At 36.5% G+C, this 20,649-nt stretch overlaps 1 protein-coding gene across 1 annotated transcript; it reads right to left on the bottom strand.

Annotated features, from left to right (window-relative positions):
- Nucleotides 1–11,668: 11,668 nt before the first annotated feature.
- On the bottom strand, nt 11,669–12,274 carry LOC130934775 (uncharacterized). Its single transcript, XM_057864311.1, has one exon. The coding sequence runs from the start codon at nt 12,272–12,274 to the stop codon at nt 11,669–11,671; it is 606 nt and encodes a 201-aa protein (XP_057720294.1).
- Nucleotides 12,275–20,649: the final 8,375 nt, after the last annotated feature.

Genomic DNA, 20,649 nt, shown 5'->3' with positions numbered 1-20,649 from the left:
TCTGTCATTTTTTTTTTGAAAGAAATTCTATTTGTATTAAACTCTATAATTCAAATTATCAAGATAGATCCAATTACATATTTCTAAGGGTGTCTCTTCCAGCCACATTACATTTGGCTTGGTAAGAGCTACTCTTGTTAAGTAATGGACTGCTAAGTTCCCCTATCTTCTTACATGTAAAATTTTATAATACCTGAAGCTATTCAAAAGGGTTTTGTAATTGGAAATTATCACTCCAAAAGAACCTCCAAAAGGGTATTCAGATTTAAGGGCCTTCACCGTTTCTATATTGTCTCCTTCCAATTCAATATCAAAAAAACAGCATTAGATTACAAATTCCAGACCCAAATAACAAGCCATAGCCTCAGCTTCTCTAACTGAAAGCGATGAGGCAATTTCCAACGTGGCAGCTGCTGCAACTACCCTTTCACTATCTCTAATAACTACACCAACTCCTCCTCTTCCTCCATTATTAGTAGCTGCATCAACATTTAATTTAAAGGTGTTTGGTGGAGGAGCACTCCAAAAGTCATCACTTTGGCTACCCGGTGGAGGTTCCTGAGACAACACAGATCTTTCTGTCGTGAAATTTGCTTCGGTGAAATTTTTTTCGGCTCTCTCCAACAATACTTCTGGTGGGGATTGATCATTCTCGAACACCAATTTATTTCTCCCATGCCAGAGGCTATGGAGGCTGCACAAGAAAAGCCCTTTTTCTTCTCTCCCAATTTCCTTCAAGGTTACGTCAATCCAGTCCAATAGAGGAGTTTGTTTCGCTGATTCTATTCTCAAAGTGAAGGGAGAGATAAACCAAAACCTCCTTGTCCAGTTGCAATCCTTGAAAATGTGAGATTCAGTTTCTTCTTTTTCAAAACATCTAGGACAAATTGAAATGCATCTGACTTCCCTTTTCTATAAATTTGATTTTGTAGGTAGTGATCTATGCATGAGCCTCCACATGAAGTTCAAAGTTCTGGGTGGTATTCTCATCTTCCAAAGGTGCTTCCATCGCTGCTTCTCTTCGAGGGTTGGTACGCTACTGTGCCCTTGTTCCTGGCTGTGCTTCCTTATTAGGTGATAAGCTTTCTTCACTTCATATTTTCCAGTTCTGTTAAATTTTCAATAAAAATTATCTTCTTGTTCTTGGATATGTAATGGTAGTGCTAGGATTTGATCTGCTTCAAAAGGTAGAAAGTTGTTTGTGATTAATGCTTGGTTCCAAGTTCTGTTTTCCTAGTTGATAAGGTTGTCCACTGTGGCTTCCTGATTAAAACTTGCTCTGGGACTCCAAATTTTGTGCCAATTTTGATTAGGAAGCCATGGATCTCCCCAAATTCTGGTGCTCCTCCCTGTTCCTATCCTCCAAAGTCCGTCTAATTTCAGCACCCATTTTGTGTCCCATATGCTCCTCCAAGTATAACTGGGATTGTGTCCTTTGTTTGCATGAAGAAAACTTTTTTTTGCAAAGTATTTGGCTTTTAGTATTTTTGCTGTCAGTGAATCAGGTCTCTTCATTAATCTCCACCCTTGCTTGGCTAGCATGGCCTGGTTAAATGCTTCAAAACTTCTAAAGCCCAATCCTCCTTCTTCTTTTGCATTGCTAAGCTTGTTCCAACTTACCCAATGTATTTTTCTTTCCCCCTCCTTGCTGCCCCAGTAGAAATTGTTAATCATTCTCTCCAAATGGTTGCAAAGACTCTCAGGTAATTGGAAGCATCCCATGATGTAAGAAGGGATAGATTGAACAAATGACTTGATGAGAATTTCTTTTCCCACTTTTGATAGAGTTTTCTCTTTCCAACCTTTTAGCTTCTTCCAGGTTTTCTCTTGAACAAACTCAAAAATCTGCTTCTTGGATCTACCGACCATAGTTGGTATTCCCAAGTATTTTGAGTGACTTTCCACTGCCTTTACATTCAGCCAATCTTTGATAAGCATCTGTCTGGTAGGAGGTACATTTCGACTAAAGAAAATCTCCGACTTGTCCAAGTTAATTCTCTGTCCCGAAGCTAATTGGTAGTGTTTAAGAATCTCTATCAGTACTTGAATGTTCTGATCTGTTGTGCTTAAAAAAAGGATACTATCATCCGCAAAAAGAAGATGGGTAATTTCTGGTGCCTATCTTGCAATCTTGATCCTCTGTATAGTTTTCCTTTCTTGTGCTTTTCTTATAAGACCGGAGAAAACTTCAGCGCACAAGATAAAAAGATAAGGAGATAACGGGTCTCCCTGCCTGATTCCTCTTTCGGGATTAAACTCTTTTGATGGACAGCCATTTATCAAAATAGAGAAATATACTGTGCTTATGCATACCCAAATTAGATCAATCCATCTTTGTGGGAAGCCCATAGTTCTGAGCACTTCAATGAGAAAGGACCACTCAATCCGGTTATAGGCCTTCTCCATATCTAACTTCACTCCCATGTATCCCTTGTTGCCCTCCTTCTTTTTCTTCATGAAATGAAAGATCTCAAATACTGCTAGACCATTATATGTTATAAGTCTTCCTGGTGTAAAAGCATTTTGAAATTCTCCTATAATGTCTGGCAGGATCAGTTTTAGCGTATTTGCAATTGTCTTTGTCACAAGCTTGAAAATAACGTTGCAAAGAGATATTGGCCTGTAATTTTTTGTGTGGCTCGGGTGTTTGATCTTAGGGATGAGGCAGATAAAGGTTTTGTTCACCTCTGAGGAATTTCCTCCATTATTAAGAACGTTGAGTGTCCACTTTGTCACATCTTTTCCCACTGTATTTCTAGAAAAAAGGCGGTAATCCATCAGGCCCTGGTGCCTTTGTTGGGTGCATTTGGCTCAAGGCTATCTTGACTTCTTCTTTGGTAAAATCGCTTTGAATTATATCTAGTCTCTCTTGTGTTATCCTTCCCCTAACAACCTCAACTGCTTCTTCAATTCTCTCTGTATTTTCAGCAGCAAACAGCCTCTTAAAATAGGTTGTCATCACCTCTTCAATTTTTTCTTCTTCTTCGTAGATTACTCCTGCATCATCTGAAATTTTCTGTACTCTATTTCTTCTCTTCCTTTGAGATGCTTTTTGATGGAAGAACCTTGTATTCCTATCTCCTGCCTTTAGCCAATTTGTCCTTGATCTTTGTGACCACCAAATTTCTTCTAGCTTTAGGAGCTCATTCAATTCTTCTTGAATTTTCTTTGATTGTATCATTGCTGCCTGTGTTTGATCTCCAGCTTGCACTTCTTGTAGCTTTTTCTGCTTCTCTTTAATGGCCTTTGGGATCTGACCAAAGTTCTTCTTGCCCCACTCCTCTAAAGATTTGCTGCAGTTTTCTAGTTTTCCTTGTAGATTAGGTGTTCCCGGTATCCATGTTCTCCTTACTACCTCTTCACACTCTTCATTTTTCAGCCATACTTGCTCAAATCTAAAGATATGTGTTCTCTTTGTCTTTCGTTTTGATTCTGCCAGCATATCTACAAGTATCGGGCAATGGTCCGATCTATATCTTTAAAGATGCTGGACCACCTCTCTTGGAAAAGCCTCCCTCCAATCTATGTTGGCAATAGCTCTATCAAGTCTCTCTTGCACATTCTGATTTCCAGCCTGGTTATTGGACCAAGTAAAATTATGTCCTACAAAATCCAAGTCAAGAAGTTCATTTACCTCTAAGGCTTCTTTGAATCCTCTAGTTTGTGTATAGGTCACCGGTAGTCCTCCTTGTTTTTCTCTTTGTTCCAGCATTTGGTTAAAGTCTCCAAAAACCATCCATGGCATGTTGTTGGACTGGCCAAGAGAATTAAGCAATTCCCAAGATTTGTGCTTGTTGTTTGATTCTGGACATCCATAAAAGCCTGTGGCTCTCCAAGGGTTGCTGGCTCCTTCTGTTTGAATTACCATATCTATATGATTTGAGGACATTAAGATTATCTCCACTGTTGTATTTTTCCCCCACATAACTGCTAGTCTTCCTGATCTATTTCTTCCTTCTCCTTCACAGTCTACCCCTATAATATTATCAAGCCCCCCTTTTCTTCTTGATCTACTTACTTCATCTGCCTTCTTCCTTGTTTCCATTAGAAAAATAAGGTTGGGATCTTTTTGGCTTAAGAGCTTATTCAAAGCTCTAACTGCCCATGGGTTTCCAAGCCCACGGCAGTTCCAGCTTATTAGCCTCATTGATCTCAGCAGGGCTGTTTTGCAGCCTTTGCCGTTGGGGTGCTAGGTTGGTACTTTTTTGGTTGAGTCTTCTCTTCTACAATCTCCATCGGTACTCCTTCTCCAAGCTTCCTCTTTCCTTCTGGATTTATTTTCTCTTCCCTACTGCTATGTTCTTGCACAACTTCTCGAGCCATTCTTTTCCACTTTTTCTGCTCTCTTTTCTCCTTTTTTTCCTGGTTTTTTTACATCTTTACTGTTGCCTCCTTCTGGAACTTCTTTCCTTGTATCCTCCTTTTTCACTTCTGTGTTTTGTATCTTTTGGATTGCAAGTTCTATTTCTGTTTTTCTTGTCTTTCATGATTCGTTCTCTTCTATTTGTTTCTGCTTTTCCTTCCTGATTTTTTTGTGGGCTTCCTCTCTGCTAGATTCGAGATCTTTCCCTTTCACATTTTCTGCACCTCTAGAATATAACATTGTGAGGTTTGCCAGCTTGCTTAACAATTTTTCTTGGTTTCTTCTGAGTTTTCCTTCATGCTGTGGATTGTCCTTTTCCCTCTCTTTCTCCTTACCTGTTTCTTCTTTTTTTTTTCCACCTTCATTCCGAACGTATCAGCTCTTATCCAGTCACCCAACTCTTTCGACTACCATTTTATACCTTCTTCTGACACCTCTTTCTTCTCACAGTTTCTTTTATCATGTCCTAGCATCCCACAGAAATAGTAGAAAGTTGGGAGCTTCTCATACTTGAAATCCACCCAGGTTATGCCATCTTTTATGCTTCCAATATTGACTCCCTTTTTGATTGGTTTATTTATTTTCATTCGCACTTTTGATTTGATGAACTGTCCCTGCCTATTTCCACTTTCAAAAGCGCTATACTCTACTACTTTCCCTATAGTTGCTGTAAGTTTCTTTCCCAGTTTTACTGTTTTGCAGTGTTCTGACAATTTTTAAATTTGTACATTTATCTCTGTCTCTAAGAAGTCCATTTCTTCTGGAATGATGTTCCTTTCCCATTTCTCCAGCAGAAGCCACGAGTTTCTGAAGGTCCATGGAGTTCCTTTTAGTGCTCTCTTCATATCTCCCTCCTTTTTAAAAAAGAACTGGTACAGTTTACTCTGGATCTCTTTCATCTGGAAGCCTTCTGATTTTTTCCATATATTATACATGGCACTTTGTACCCAGCTTGGGTTGATAGATTTTCCAGTGATTAATTTTCTCACAATGCTATATTTGTATTTTTGGACTCCCTCTTCAATGTCTCCCTCATCATAGACAACTAGTGCTTCCTCTTCTTCTTTATTGGTCTCTTGCTGAGTTGGATCTTTTTCATTGATTGCTGATGTTGATGCTTCCATTTCAGATTTACCTAAATATTGAAGATCTTGGATTTCCTGCACTTGGCGATTAGCCTCGATTTGTTTACAAACGGAGTTGTACACGATTTTACGGATGCTGTTCACTACCTTCCCCTTTCTTGTTTGATTTTGCCCTAGCAGAGCAGGAGAGAGAGGATAACGTAATAAAATAACCACGCTGATCTTAATGCACACACACGATAATATAAAGGTTCTGCCATCTTTATGTATGTATGTAACTAAAAAGTAAAAACAGACACTACTTTTTAGGAGGTAACACTCTTAAACAGCTAAAGACATCACATAAAGGTTAGACGTAATTTACATATCAATATATAGGACATTTTGAAATTTAAAGGTTAGGGATAAATGTTTTGCTACGTAGATTTAACAATATTTTAATCTCATTTGTTGTATTATTTTTGTGGATTTATGTGGCATGCAATGGGAGTATGCACTTGTCGAGCAAATAGAGTTCTTTTTTTTTTGTGACTAAATAGAGGTCTATGTGTTAAACAAAGAACCACTTAGGACATTTTTATTATTCTTTTTACGATGAAGTAAATTTTTTGTTTTTAAAATTTGTTAAAAATTATAAAAATATTATTAAATTTTATTTTATTTTAATTTTATTCAAAAAGAATTTTAATTTGCATTAAATATATATCTAACGATTAATATTTTAAAATATTTAGAATGAATCACAAGAATAACTTTTATCATAAATAAATTAAATATAGGTGTCATATATTATTATTTAATTAATTCTAAATTTTTTAAAAATTTAATTATCAGAGATATATTTGATATAAATAAAAAATTTTAAAAATAAAAATAAAATTTATAAAAAATTTTAAAATTTTTGATAAATTTTAAAGGAAAAAAATATTTTATCCTAATATATATTAATAGAAATAGATTGGTCCCTACTCCCAACTCACCTAGTCACCTTTGCACGTAGAAGATAAATACAAGTGTTACTTACTTACTTAGTTGGGTCAATAATCTAGAAATGTTGGATTCCTTTACCAAGCAATCATCAACAATCTTACAATGATTGACCTTGTTCTTTTAAATTTTATTATTCAACGATTTAGGTCTACATAAGATATCAAGTCATGTGTGTCCGGACTCACGAATGCATTATTGAGAATTATTGACAACGCAAAGCTTTCCACTTGTCTATAACTTTCACTGCATAGTGCATACACATGCCAATTGCATTGATTTTTTAATGGTATTTTTTGAATTAATAGATTAAGGATTAAGAATTAAGAATTTGAGTTTTATTTAAAATTTTTATTATTAATTAATAAATTATGTGTGTATAAAATAAAATTTAAATATTTATATTTATTTAAATTAATTAGTGAACTAACTATTAAATTAATTTAAATTGTTTTATATTATTATATATTTATATGCATCTTATAAATATTTAATATATATAACACCATTCACGATAGCCGCAATATAAGTTTATTTATCTTTTATTATATTCAAAAATAATTAAAGACTATCAAAATTTATTATTTTTTGTTATCATTTAATTATTAATTTAATTTTTTTAGTCTAATTTCTTTAATTTAATAAATTAATAATATATTTTATTTTATATTTTTAAATATTAATGATTAATTAATAACCAAAAAAAATAAATCTTATATCATATCAGATTTTATAATTAAATTTCTATTAACATTAAACGTTAAAAAATATCTATACAATATAAATTTACTAATTTACCCATATCCTCTATCTCCTTTTCCTATTTTTAAACCTTGGCAGAGTCTCTTTATTTTGTTACCAACAGAAAATCACTGGTGACTGCTCCCAAACTCTAAATTCATCTAGAGTTGTTTTTGTCACAAAGTAGAAATCACCCTCAACGTTCATGATCTCGTGGTTGCCATTCATGGTAATGATCTTGATGCAACTGCAGGTCGGCTAGCGTTTTAGCTTATTCAATACATTATTGAGAAAAATTTTAAACGGTCCCTGGTAATTATCTCAAAAGAAAACGAGGTTTTTAATAAAAAAAATATCCAATTTGATTCCTGAGCTTTATTTTTATGGAACTGATTAGCTTCTGTATCAGTGTTTTTTTTTTTTGCACAAGGGTTAATTAGTCCCACAAAAATAAAATTTAGGGGTTAAGTTGGATATTTATTTTTTGTTAAGGACCTCGTAGTCCTTTCAAAATAATTATCAGAAATCAAATTGAGTATTCATTCTACATTATTCAATGTTTTCCATATTTCACATACTAATGATAAACTTTACAAGCAACATTTATCACAATACAAGAATGATTTTGTATACCATTCATGACAAAGGTCTTAAAACAAATTCAATGAATTCAGCATCCTCACAAAGCTTTCATGGTAGACCAAAGAGAAATGTGGATAACACCCACTACAAAAAAAACGTTAAGTACCATCAAATTTACCGTTAGATATAGCATCGTACATTAACATTGGCTTTACCGGCAGATTTATTGACGATTTTGATGTGAAATTCGTTTGGCCAAATCTTTACCAACGGTTTTTCGTTTCGGACGGTAAATTTGCCAGTAATATTTAGAGAAAAAAAGGGGTAAATAGGCGTCAAATTTAGCGTGGAATTTACCATTAGAACAGTTCGTCGGTAATCCCATTTTAGTGAAATGTTATGTTTTGATGACCTGTAATAGGTTATCGTTGGATTTATTTGCCGGTAAATCCGACGATAATGAGCCCTAAAATTCAAAGCGCGAACACTCTCTCCCTTTAATTCAAAACTACTCTCTCTAGCCTCTCTTCTCCCTTTCTCTTTTTAGCCACCTCTGAATCCCGTTGCGCTGTCAGTCTCACCGCCGCTTACCCCTCCTGTTATTGCCTCCCTCATCTCCTTGTAGCCGTCGTTGCAAACTCTAGCCTCTATTGCAACCACCGTTCTTCTCACTGTCGATGAGTACCGTACTTCGTGTCGGCAATTTCTTCCCCTGATCTAGCACGCTTCGTCCGCCGCCAGGTCCAGTTTCGTCGTCGTTTTCCAGGTTCGAGTTAGTTAATTTTTCTTAGCTTTCTTTTTTTTAACCTATTTTCATAAAAGAAAAATGTGATTTAGTTAATTTAGTTTGTAATGTGTTTAAAATGATTAGCTAAAAATAATTAGTTGATTTGCTATCATACAATTTAGTTGATTTGTTATTATACTCATCTAATAGTAAATAAGTGTATATGAGGATAACTTAGTGTATATTTATACTATTGTACAAAATATTTACTATTAATTATTATTTTATTGGGATTTGGTCGATTAGTAAATAATGGGTTGCATTATTTTGATTTGGACTTTGGCAGCTATAATATGCTGAAATTTCAATTGAAACAAATATGATTGGTTAACAACTAAACCAAATTAAAAAAGAAAGTAGAAAGCAAAAAGTTGGGTGCTTAAGTGTAATAGTATTAAGTAATTGTCCTTACAAAGTAGGATACTATGTACTTGTTAAATGTTCATTAGCTATCTCAACTATGTCACCAATTTGTTTTCCCAATATATGATATACTCTTATATACATTTCTCATACTTTGTCTTCTATAACACATTGGCCTGAAATTAAACTTTTCTTTCTTTTAAATGATTCTAGTTACTTACACGGCTTGCGCGCTCTTCTTTTTTTTTTTTTTTTGGAAAGAAAGAACAAGCTCAATACACAAAGTGAAGCGTATAATTATTAGAAAAAAATAAATTAAAGTAATTCCTATGTCATTTTTAGTATAGTCATCAACAACGTGAGCTAGTTATTACACCACTCCCTAAAATAACAAAACGACTTAGCAACACAATCTACCAAATTTGTTACTTTGTTCTGAAATATGACTTTATTTCTATGTAGCCAGATATTCCATATAATTGAGAAGAAGCCCACTGACCATTTTTTGCACAAGTCTTTTTTCAAAGGCAACATCCTCTAACTCTCAAAGTGTTTTTTTATTATACCTGAGATGCTCCAAATACGTCCCACATCAGTAATCCATGCGCACCACACCTGCCAAGTATACTCACACATAACAAATAAATATTGTACACATTCAACTTCTTTATTACACATAACACAAATACTATCACTCTGTTCAATGATACCAAATCTACTTAGTCGATCATTTGTATTAACCCGACCTACTAGCACAAACCAAGTAAACAACTCAACTCGAGGGGGGACTAGTCATTTTCATATTCTATTTGTGAATTTGTAGCTAAGAATATCATTCGTCAAAGTCTCTTCATGCAATACCTGCACAAATGAGTTAGTAGTATAAACGCTCTCCTTGTCAAATTTTTATACCACTATATCTTGTATGCCTGCTATCAATCTCACAGCTTGCAAGATATCAAGCAGTTGATTCAAACTTTCTGTCTCCCATTGGCGAAGTTTCCTCCTCCATTGGAAGTTTCAAACCCACGCTATCCCATCCCAAAACCCACAGTTCCCAATTACAGATCCTTTATTATTTGAAATCAAGAAGAGTCTCGAAAAGGAGTCTTCCAACTTTTCCACTTGTAACCATGTATCCTCCCAAAATCTGGTTGATCTACCATTCCCTACTTCCATAGCAAGTCTGTTAATCATCTTTTCTCTGACATGTTATTTTTTTTATTTGTAGTTGACATATATCTCTCTACCAGCCCCTTTTATTGGTAATGCTTGAGTTGACAATAACTGCCCAGGATTTAGATTATTACATGAGCACACAACCTTCTTCCATAGCGGATAATTTTTCTTAGAAAATCTCCACCATCATTTAAATAATAAGGCTATATTACGAACCATCGTATCTTCCACATCCAAATCTCCTAGTTTATTTAGTGTCTGCACCATCTCCTACTTTACAAGAGCCAACCTAGGTCGTCCATCGTCCTTCCCCCAAAAGAACCTCTTTTGCAATGAAATTATTTTTTTTGCCACTGCAACTGGCATCTTATACAAACTTAAATAGTAGATAGGTAGACTATTAATAACTGACTTGATGAGAACTAACTTTTCTGCTTTACTAAGGACCTTTGCTTTCCACAAGCTAAGTTTTTCATCTACCTTATCTATTATCAGCTTCCATATTTTACCAGTCTCGGATTTGCTCCTAGATTAATACCAAGATACCTCACCAGTAGAGTTGCTGCCTGACACCTTAGTAATCGACACTTGCGTCCAACCCACTCCTGACTGTAATTTACCGGTATCAAGCTGCACTTCTCGAAATTAATACTCAATATAGACATCATTTCATAACACCTTAGAAGTCTCTTGTAATTTCTCACTGTTTCCTCCTCCGGTGGATAGAACAATATAGTGTCGTCAGCAAATTGGAGATGTGATAACTCTATATTATCCTTACCCACTACAACTGGATATATTCTCCTGTTTCTTACCGCCTCTTCAATCATCCTATTCAACACATCCACAACAAGAACAAACAGAAATGGTGATAATGGATCGCCTTGTCGAAGTCCCCTTTCCATCTTGAATGGTTTCAATGGTGACCCATTGACCAGAATGGAAATAGATGCTGACCTAATGTATTCTGTAATCCATGCCCTCCATCTTCTATCGAACCTCATCTTTTCTAGCACAATATCAACAAAGTTTCACTTGATTCTATCATAGGCTTTCTGGAAGTCCAATTTGATAATTGTTGATGCCTTCTTCTTCAGTTGTAACCAATACACAGTTTCACACGCTATTAACGCTACATCATGTATCCTCCTTCCCTTGACAAATGTACTTTGTGATTCCCCAACTAAGGCTGGCATTACACTCCTCATTCTTCTTGTCAACATTTTATATATAACCTTATAAACACATCCAACTATACTGATAGGTCTAAGGTCTTTTATCTCACTTTGCGCCAACATATTTCGGGGCCAAAACTACCCATGTAACATTACATTATGCTGGTAACCTTGCCGTCTCAAAGAAGGTCATCATAGCTTTAGTAAATTTCACTCCAATCTCCTCCTAGCACTTTTTTATAAAGTTTATGTTATATCCATCACTACCTAGAGTTTTAGATGATTTGTATTCCCATACTGCCTCCTTCACTTCCTCCACCAATGGCAACACCTCTAACGCTTCAGCTTCCTCCATCTCCAACCGATTGACTAAACTATCTTAGAAGCTAATATTTTGAGAAGCTTCTTAATGGTACATGTTCTTATAAAAATCTCTAATGGCAACCTTAATTTTTGTATGATTCCTCACCAATCTCTCATTAATCACTAATGACTCAATCCAGTTATTCCTTTCTCTTGCTGATGCAATATTGTGGAAGTACCTTGTGTTTTTGTCCATCTCTTTAGCATGTCGAGATCTAGACATTTGCTTCCAGTGTATATCTTGTCTCGCATACCATATCTCACAACACCTGACTAACGCCTTTCTTCTTGCCTCTACTATACCATCACATATCCCGCTACTAACCATATCATCTACCTTCTTTATCTCGTCCTTAAACTTATTTATCTTCTCTGTTACATTCACAAAGTGCTGCTTGTGCCATCTACCCAAAGGTTTTGACAACACCTTCAGCTTATCTATAAACTGTACATCTCCTAATCTCCTCCATTCTTCCTTTACCATCCTTAGGAAGCCTTCATGTGTGAACCACGAGTCTAAACTGTGGAATGGTCTTGGACCCTGAACTATTCTTCTATCTTCCACTGTCAAAGGGCAATGATCTGATAATCCTCTTAGCTCTCCTCTTAACTGAGTATTCGGGTACGCATCTAACTGATGCGTGAGCATCTTTCCTATATTTTTCTAGTGAATTTGCACTTAAATTATTGAGTTTAATAAAGAATTAATTATCTTTTAGCCAATATGGATGCTACTTTGAGTCTTTTGCAATTTTGTTTATTTTAGGTAGCATTTGGCAGAATTTGACGGAGTTTCTGCAGCACAAGAATCGAAGGAGATGGCAGCAAGGAGCGACGCGTATGCATGACTGACGCGTACGCGTGATTTGGAGCTTTCCATGGCGACGCGTGTGCGTGACTGACGCGTACGCATGATTTGAAGATTTGCTCAACGACGCGTACGCGTGACCGACGCGTCCACGTGACTTGCGAAGAAGACTAGCGACGCGTACGCGTGACATGCGCCACGTGTAGAAAATGCAAAAAAACACTGGGGGCAATTTCTGGGATGTTTTGACCCAGTTTCCAGCCCAGAAAACACAAATTAGAAGCTGCAGAATGGACAAATCAAGTGGTCCCCACCCATCAGCTGAAGACTTGTTAATTAATTCGAATTTAAAATTCAAAATCTTATTTTTAGAAAAAGATATTATTTTAGTTTTAGATAGATTTTAAATTAATTAAGATTAATTATAAAAGGAATGCCAATAGGGTTATTCCAAGACAACATTATTCCATTCCAATTTACAATTCTAGTTTTCTTCTCTGAACCATGAGCAACTAATCCTTCATTGTTAAGGTTAGGAGCTCTGTCTATTTGTATGGATTGATTCGTTTGCTCTTTCTAATTTAATTCATGTTTTGATTTATATTTCAATAATTGTTTTCGTTCTTTATTTTATGAATTTGGGTGGAACAGAAGTATGACCCATGTTCTAATTGAGTTCTTGTAAAACTTGGAAAAGCTCTTTACTTGAACAACAACTTAAAAACATATTATCCTGAATTTTTAATTGTTTATATTTAACGGGATACGTGACATATAATCCCCTTAATTTTGGATAATTAAGATTCTTGTGGCATATAAACTGAAATTTGATCATCACCTTCTAATTGGAATTAATTGACTAAGGAATTGGCAGTTAATGAATTTTAGATGAGACTAGGAAGGTCTAAGGAACTAGTCTAGTCACATATATTTTGCCATGAATTAAATCTTGCATGATTAAAATAGTTAGTAAGAAAAATCAATCTGGAAAAATAGATAACTCTGAAGCCTTAACTGTTTTCTCAATATTTTATTCCCAACTTATTTATTTTTCCTTTTGATATTCTGAGTTCGAACTTAAACCTTTTGAATATCTCAAAACCCTTTTCTGCTTGCCTAACTAAGCCAATCAATCAATCAATCATTGTTGCTTGATCCATCAATCCTCGTGGGATCGACCCTTACTCACGTAAGGTATTACTTGGTAAGACCCGGTGCACTTGCCGGTTAGATTGTGGGTTATAAAATACCGCACCACTAACCATCCCAAGTTAACCAAACTTCTATCAATATAATTGCAGGGAATTGTGCTTATAATTGGTTATGGAGAAGTGTGTTTTGGGGTTTTGGATCAGAAACAGGGAATGTAAATGGCAAAAAAAGTAAACTAACAACTGAAAAAGCTCTTGGCAATGTATGAGAACTGGATGTCCTATCCTAGTTATCCTTATCAATTGTGATAAGAATTGTTCATTGCTCCCACTTGATCAACCTCTAACTATGAAGGTATGTCAAGTGGATAGATCAATTTGATTCCTTAAGTCCTAGTCAACTCTCAAAGAAAGACTAGAGTTATTGGAATTCAAATAAATTAGCAAGTTCAATTATCAATCACAACAGAGTTTGATAACTCAAGAATTACCAATTACTTAACCAAAACCAAGAGATTCAATAACAATAAATGGAGAAACAAATAATAAACATGAAATACCTCAAATTGCATTAATAAATGAAATCAAATCTAACATGAGAATTCATAAATTAAAGTAACAAAATAAATAAAAGTAGAAGAGAAACTAAATTAAAGGAACATTGAACTTGGAATTGGGAAGAAATAAACCTAAAACTAAGAGAAATCCTAAATCCTAAAACCTAGAGAGAGGGTGTCCTTGATTTCTCCACTCTGCAGCCTCTAATCTGTGTTTTGTGGGCCAAAAAATGGGTAAAAAATAGCCCAGAAATCGCCCCCAGAAATTTCTGATACGTCCAGCACGTGGCTCTGTCACGCGTACGCGTCGCGGCACAATCCACGCGTACGCGTGCTTCACGCGTGCGCGTCACCTAACAGCAAGACAACTATAGAAAATTATATATCGTTGTAAAGCCCCAGATGTTACCTTTCCAACGCAACTAGAATCGCCTCATTTGGACTTCTGTAGCTCAAGTTATGATCAATTGAGTGCGAAGAGGTCAGGTTGGACAGCTCAGCAATTCCTTCAATTTTTTGTATTCCTTCCACTTTTGCATGCTTCCTTTCTATCCTCTAAGCCATTCATGCTCTATAAACCCTGAAATTACTTAACACACATATCAAGGCATCGAACGGTAATAAGAGAGGATTAAAATTAGCAAAATTAAGGCCAAAGAAGCATGTTTCTAATCATAGCACAAAATTAGGAAGGAAAATGTAAAACATGCGATTTCTATGAATAAGTGTGAGATTAGTGGATAAAATTCACTCAATTAAGCACAAGGTGTACCACGAAATAGTGGTGCATCAAATCTCTCCACACTTAAATACTAGCATGTCCTCATGCTAAGCTCAAGAGAAGCTATAAGAGTGGAGATGAATGGTAGAAAGTATGAGATGCAACCTATAAATGCAACTATATGCTAAGATATTTCTGTCTACTTGGTTAAAAGTAAATAAGCTCTTCAAGACAAACATCAATCAGATTTCACTAGTTCAAATTATACAATAAAATACAAGTAAACTTGTAAGAAGATAGCTCATGAAAGCAGGGAACATAGAATCAAGCATTGAACCCTCACAGGAAGTGTATATGCACTCTAATCTCTCAAGTGTCTAGGGTCAATCACTCTACTTTTCTCTAATCATGCTTTCTAAAATTTTATTCTTCATCCAATCAATCAACAAGTATTTAGTATACCAATGCAAAGATCATGAGGTCTTTTCAAGGTTGTAATGGGGCTAAGGTAAGGGTGAGGATATATGTATGGCCAAGTAAGCTAAAATATGAATATTTGATTAACCTAAGCTCTCACCTAACACACATATACACTCTATGTAACTCTAAAATCATGCCTAACTACCCAAAATTCCCACTTTTGCATTACATACTCATGTATCAACTTTTCTTTAATTTTATCACATATGCATTGATCGTTTATTAAACTTAACATTGGGGTAATTTTGTCCCCTTATTCACTTATTTACTTAATTATTTGAATATTTTAGGTTTTTCTCTCTTTTTTTTTGGAAACAAACATAACATATCAATGCACATGAGTTTTTAATTTTTCTGGTCTCACATGAGTAAGTACCCAAATTCCCAATATTTTTTCAATAAAACACTATATACTTTCATCAACCCAAGTTCCCACAGTTTCCCACACTTAATTGACACACAATCTCTAACTTAAGCTAATCAAAGATTCATTTGGGGTAATTAATTGTTTTTCCGCTTAAGGCTGGTGATGTGGTAAAATATAGAACAAACGGGGATTAAAAGGCTCAAGGTGGCAAACAAAGGTGATTGAAAGGGTAGGCTATTTGGGATAAGTGAGATAATAACAAATAATAGCCTCAATCATATGCAAGCATGTAAATACACTAAACAATGGACATATAGAATGGAACAAAATATAGATTACAATCATGGAGGAAAAAACACACAAGAATAAAAATTTATGACTAAATAATGTAGCCATATAATTAAGCTCAAGTCTCACAGGTTGTGCGTTCTTAGCTATAAACTATGTTCCAAATACAAGCTTCAAACAAGTTTAACACAAATTTTAATTTAAATTAGTGAAATATTGTAAAAAGGGTCTTGAAAAGAAACTCATTACTTTAACCAAGCAGTGGTAAAATATGCACAAAAATCAAACAAACATGCAATCAAACATGCAAATGCAACAATGAACTACAAAGAAAATTAAACAATGATGTTGAAAAGAAGGTAACTAACCCCCGTAAGTCGGTATTGACCTCTCCACACTTAAAGATTTCACCGTCCTCTGTGCATGTTAAGATGTGCACGTGAACGGGTAGCTCCAACTGACGCTTGTAGATGGAGGCGCCTTAGCTGGAGGTCTCTTGGTTCCTCTCCTTGCTAGTGTCTTGTCAGTGCCCTTCTCTTTTTCTTTCTTGGTACCCATGCCTAAGGAAGAAGAAAAAGGAAGAGTGTGAAATACAGATAACTAAGACTGGAAGGGAGAAAATTTCAGGTAATAATGAATGCCAAAGAAAAGATAATGGCTTAAATACATGGTAGCTACAACATGTAGGTAAGACATCAATTTAGATCATGTAGGCAATTCAGAATAATAATTAAGATGCAAGAGGGTAAAAACATGCAAGTAACAGACATGAGAAGCATAACTCAAGCATCAAGTAATAAATGTGCCAAACTAAAGAGCACTTGCTATGATGACAATTGTGAATGATAATCCCAAATACATGTGGAGTGCAATGTGAGAATAAGAATGAAAAGAATGAGTCCAAATGTATATGAGAGCCAAACTTAAATGTCAATTGTCAAATCAATCCTTATAATATCCACAGGTTCAAAATAATAAAATAGTACCTAAATAAAATTCCAACACCAGCATAAAAATGTATGAGAAGAACCCATAGATAACTAAGGTAACATGAAATAAATAAATGCAATAATGGAAAGAAGGGGGCAGTGTAGATGGGGGAGGAAAGAAAAGAAGGGGAAATGAGAGAAGAAGGAGAAGGGAATGAAAAACGGGGCGTGACGCGCGCGCGGGCATCACACGTTCACGTAAAAACTGAGTTGGCCATTCGACGGGTAAGCGTCGCCCACGCGTACGCGTGGGTGGTCTGGAAGCAAACGGGTGTGCACGCGTCAAGGATGTGTAAGTGTGGCTGATTTTGTGCTTCTAGCGCAGTTCCAGCCCCAGACCATCACAACTCTCTATTCGGCACCCTATTTACGCCGATTTGGGTGTCCACGCGTACGCGTCGTTGACGCTTACGCGTGGATGGTAAATATCGCAGGGGATGCATACGCGTAAGGTACGCGTACGCGTGGTGTTGCTCGTGCATAAGGCACCCCTCCCGCACGTCTCTCGCGTGACTCTCTGGTCAGTTGCGCATACACGAATGATGTGTGCGCGTCGTGGACGCTTGCGCGTTGATCCCCTTTTTTTATGCAGAATGCAAAATGCAGAATGCAGCATGTAGATGATTATGCCAAAACTATGAATGAATACTGTGAAAAACAAAATAAAATATATAAGACTAGGAATGAAAAGGGACGATTATACCATGGTGGGTTGTCTCCCACCTAGCACTTTTAGTTATTGTCCTTAAGTTGGACTTTTGGTGAGCTCCTTGTCATGGTGGCTTGCGCTTGTACTGATCCAGGAATCCCCACCAATGTTTGTAATTCCAATAGCCTTCGGGATCCCAAACTAGGCGCATAAAGCCTTCAAGCAAGTTAAAGTAGGTGACAAGGCCCCAAGAGTATTGATTGCTGGAATGAATTCCGGGGTTCCAGACCTTGCTTTTGCACCCATCTTCTTGTTGATCATCATTTTTCCAACCGAGTGGCAAGCAATCTGAATTCTTACTGAAGCGGCCAAACAACTTCCTAGACCCATTCAACTGAGCTCTACACCAACCTTTGCATTTCAACTTGGAGCATACAACCATATTGAACCTTGCCTGACAACTCCTACCACTAACCATCTTCCTCTTACGCTTAAGGCCACAAAGAGCTCTAAGTTGACCATCCGTTTCCAGTAAACCATATTCAAGTGCGAAAGTAGAGGTCAAGGAGAAGAATATTACCCACTTGAATGTTGTGTTGGATGGTAACGGCTTTGGGGGAGGTGTTTCTGATGATCTTGCAAGCTCCACTCCCTTGTGTTATTCCTTGACAACTTCCACCTCTTTGCAAGCTTCTTGAAATTCAACCTCTTCCTCTTGGTAGCTTTCTTCCAATTCAATCTCTTCTTCATTGCTTACCAAAGGCATAGGGGGTGTGCTTCTTCTTCATTAATCTCCACCTCTTGATTAACCTCTTCAAAGTCTTCAACCATGATATGCCTTAGAAGTTGTACACCCTCCTCAGCATCAATTTCAAATGTCTTGGTAGGAGGCTCTATGACTTGACTTTCCCATGGAGGTTCCGCATCTCCTAAGTCTTCAACGACTTCCTCTTCTGGGACAATTTCGACTTTCTCTACTTGCTCTAATACAGAATCAGACTCCTTCTTGGTGTCTTCCTTTACTAACTCTTCAACCACTCATTAGCCTTCAAGGGTCTCTACTACCTCCACCTTTAGGGCTTCCTCTAGCTTCTTGTGAAGTATGAATTCGTGAAACCGATCAATTTTCTCTTGTTCTGGGTCAGTAGCATAATTGGGATCATGCTGCTCTTGGGTTGATGGGTATGGGTGTTCTTGCACAGATGGTGGTGGTGCAGTGAAGCTTGAGGGTTGAATATTGGAGGTAGAGGGTTGGTTCATGCGGAATATAAGATTTTGGAGTTTAGAGGTGAGACCAATGAGAGAGGTAAGTGTGTTCTCCATGGAGGTTTGGGGTGGATAGGAGGATTCATTTGTTGGGAGAAAGGGCTCATAACACGGAGGTGGTTCCTCTTGATAAAGATATGGAGATGGTATATATTGAGGTGGTGGTTCTATGTATGGTTCATGTGGTGGTTGTTGATAATCAAAAGGGTGTTCACCATAGCCATTATCTTGGTATGCCTCTTGGAAGGGCTCTTGGTCATAGTATGTTGGTGGAGGTTGTTGCCAAGAGGGTTGATTAAATCCTTGTGGCTCATCCCATCTTTGATTGTCCCAACTTTGATGCATGTTCTCATTGTAGCTTCTATTTCCTGTAACATAGTTTGAACCAAACTCATAGCCAAAGGGGTGAGAATTCATCGTAGTAAATAAAAACAAAAACTAATACAAATAAGCAACTAAGTCCTAAAAACTAACAAAAAATCAACAAATAAACAAAAAGCAAATATTTACAATAACCAATAATAAGGCACACGTTTGTAATTTTCCGGCAACGGCGCCATTTTGACAAACGGATTATTGTGTGGTCTAGAATTTCACAAATAAATTCTCGTTGAAAGTATAACTTCTAAACCAACAAGAATCCTTTCATACAAAAATTTGTTTGTCACGAGTAACCAACCCCTTAAAATTGATAACCAAAGTATTTAAATCTCGGGTCGTCTCTCAAGGAATTGAAGGGAAGTGTGCTTATAATTGGTTATGGAAAAGTGTGTTTTGGGGTTTTGGATAAAAAACAGGAAATGTAAATGGCAAAAGAAGTAAACTAACAACTGGAAAAGCTCTTGGCAAGGTATGAGAACTGGATGTCCTATCCTAGCTATCCTTATCAATTGTAATGAGAATTGTTCATTGCTCCCACATCGTCACCCTCTAACTATGAAGGTGCATCAAGTGGATAAATCAATATGAATCCTCAAGTCCTAGTCAATTTCCAAGAAAAGACTAAAGTTAGTGGAATTCAAGTCAATTAGCAACTTCCAATTATCAATCAACAAAAGAGTTTGATAACTCAAGAGTCTCTAATTACTCAACCAAAGCCAAAGAGACATAAAAAGCTAATTTAAAACCCTCCCAAATATTTTATCAAACACTTGGGAGGCACAACACGAAGCATAGAAAAGCAATAAGAGATAATAAAATCCAAACAATCAATTGCATTAATATGAAAATTGAATCTAGCATTAAAAGATCACAAACTAAAGTAGTAACAATGAGTAATCAATAAAAGTAGAAGAGAAATCCTAAATCCTAAAACCTAGAGAGAGGAGAGAGACTCTCTCTCTAGAAAACTACATCTCAAACCTAAAATTATGTGAATAATCATCTCCCCTCATTCTGCCTTACTCCCAGCCTCTAATCTGTGTTCTCGGGCTTGGAACTGGGTCGAAAAGGAGCCCAGAAATCGCCCCCAGCGCTTTCTGCAGATTCTTGCATGTAGCGTCTGTCACGCGTACACGTGGGTCACGCGTGCGCGTCATTTGACAATTTTCCTTGTCACGCGTATGCGTCAGTCACGCGTACGCGTCGCTCGTCTTCTGCGCTAGGCACGCGTGCGCGTCGTACATGCGTGCGCGTCGCTGCCAGCTTCTCAAAACTTCATTTTTTCACGTTGCTTCCACTTTTGCATGTTTTCTTTACACCCTCTAAGCCATTCCTGCCCTATAAAACCTGAAAATACTTAACACATA

Source organism: Arachis stenosperma, chromosome 6, assembly GCF_014773155.1.
Source record: "Arachis stenosperma cultivar V10309 chromosome 6, arast.V10309.gnm1.PFL2, whole genome shotgun sequence".
Classification (NCBI taxonomy): domain Eukaryota; kingdom Viridiplantae; phylum Streptophyta; class Magnoliopsida; order Fabales; family Fabaceae; genus Arachis; species Arachis stenosperma.
Note: the sequence above shows the minus strand (reverse complement) of the source record. Positions and strands in the feature narration are given on the sequence as shown.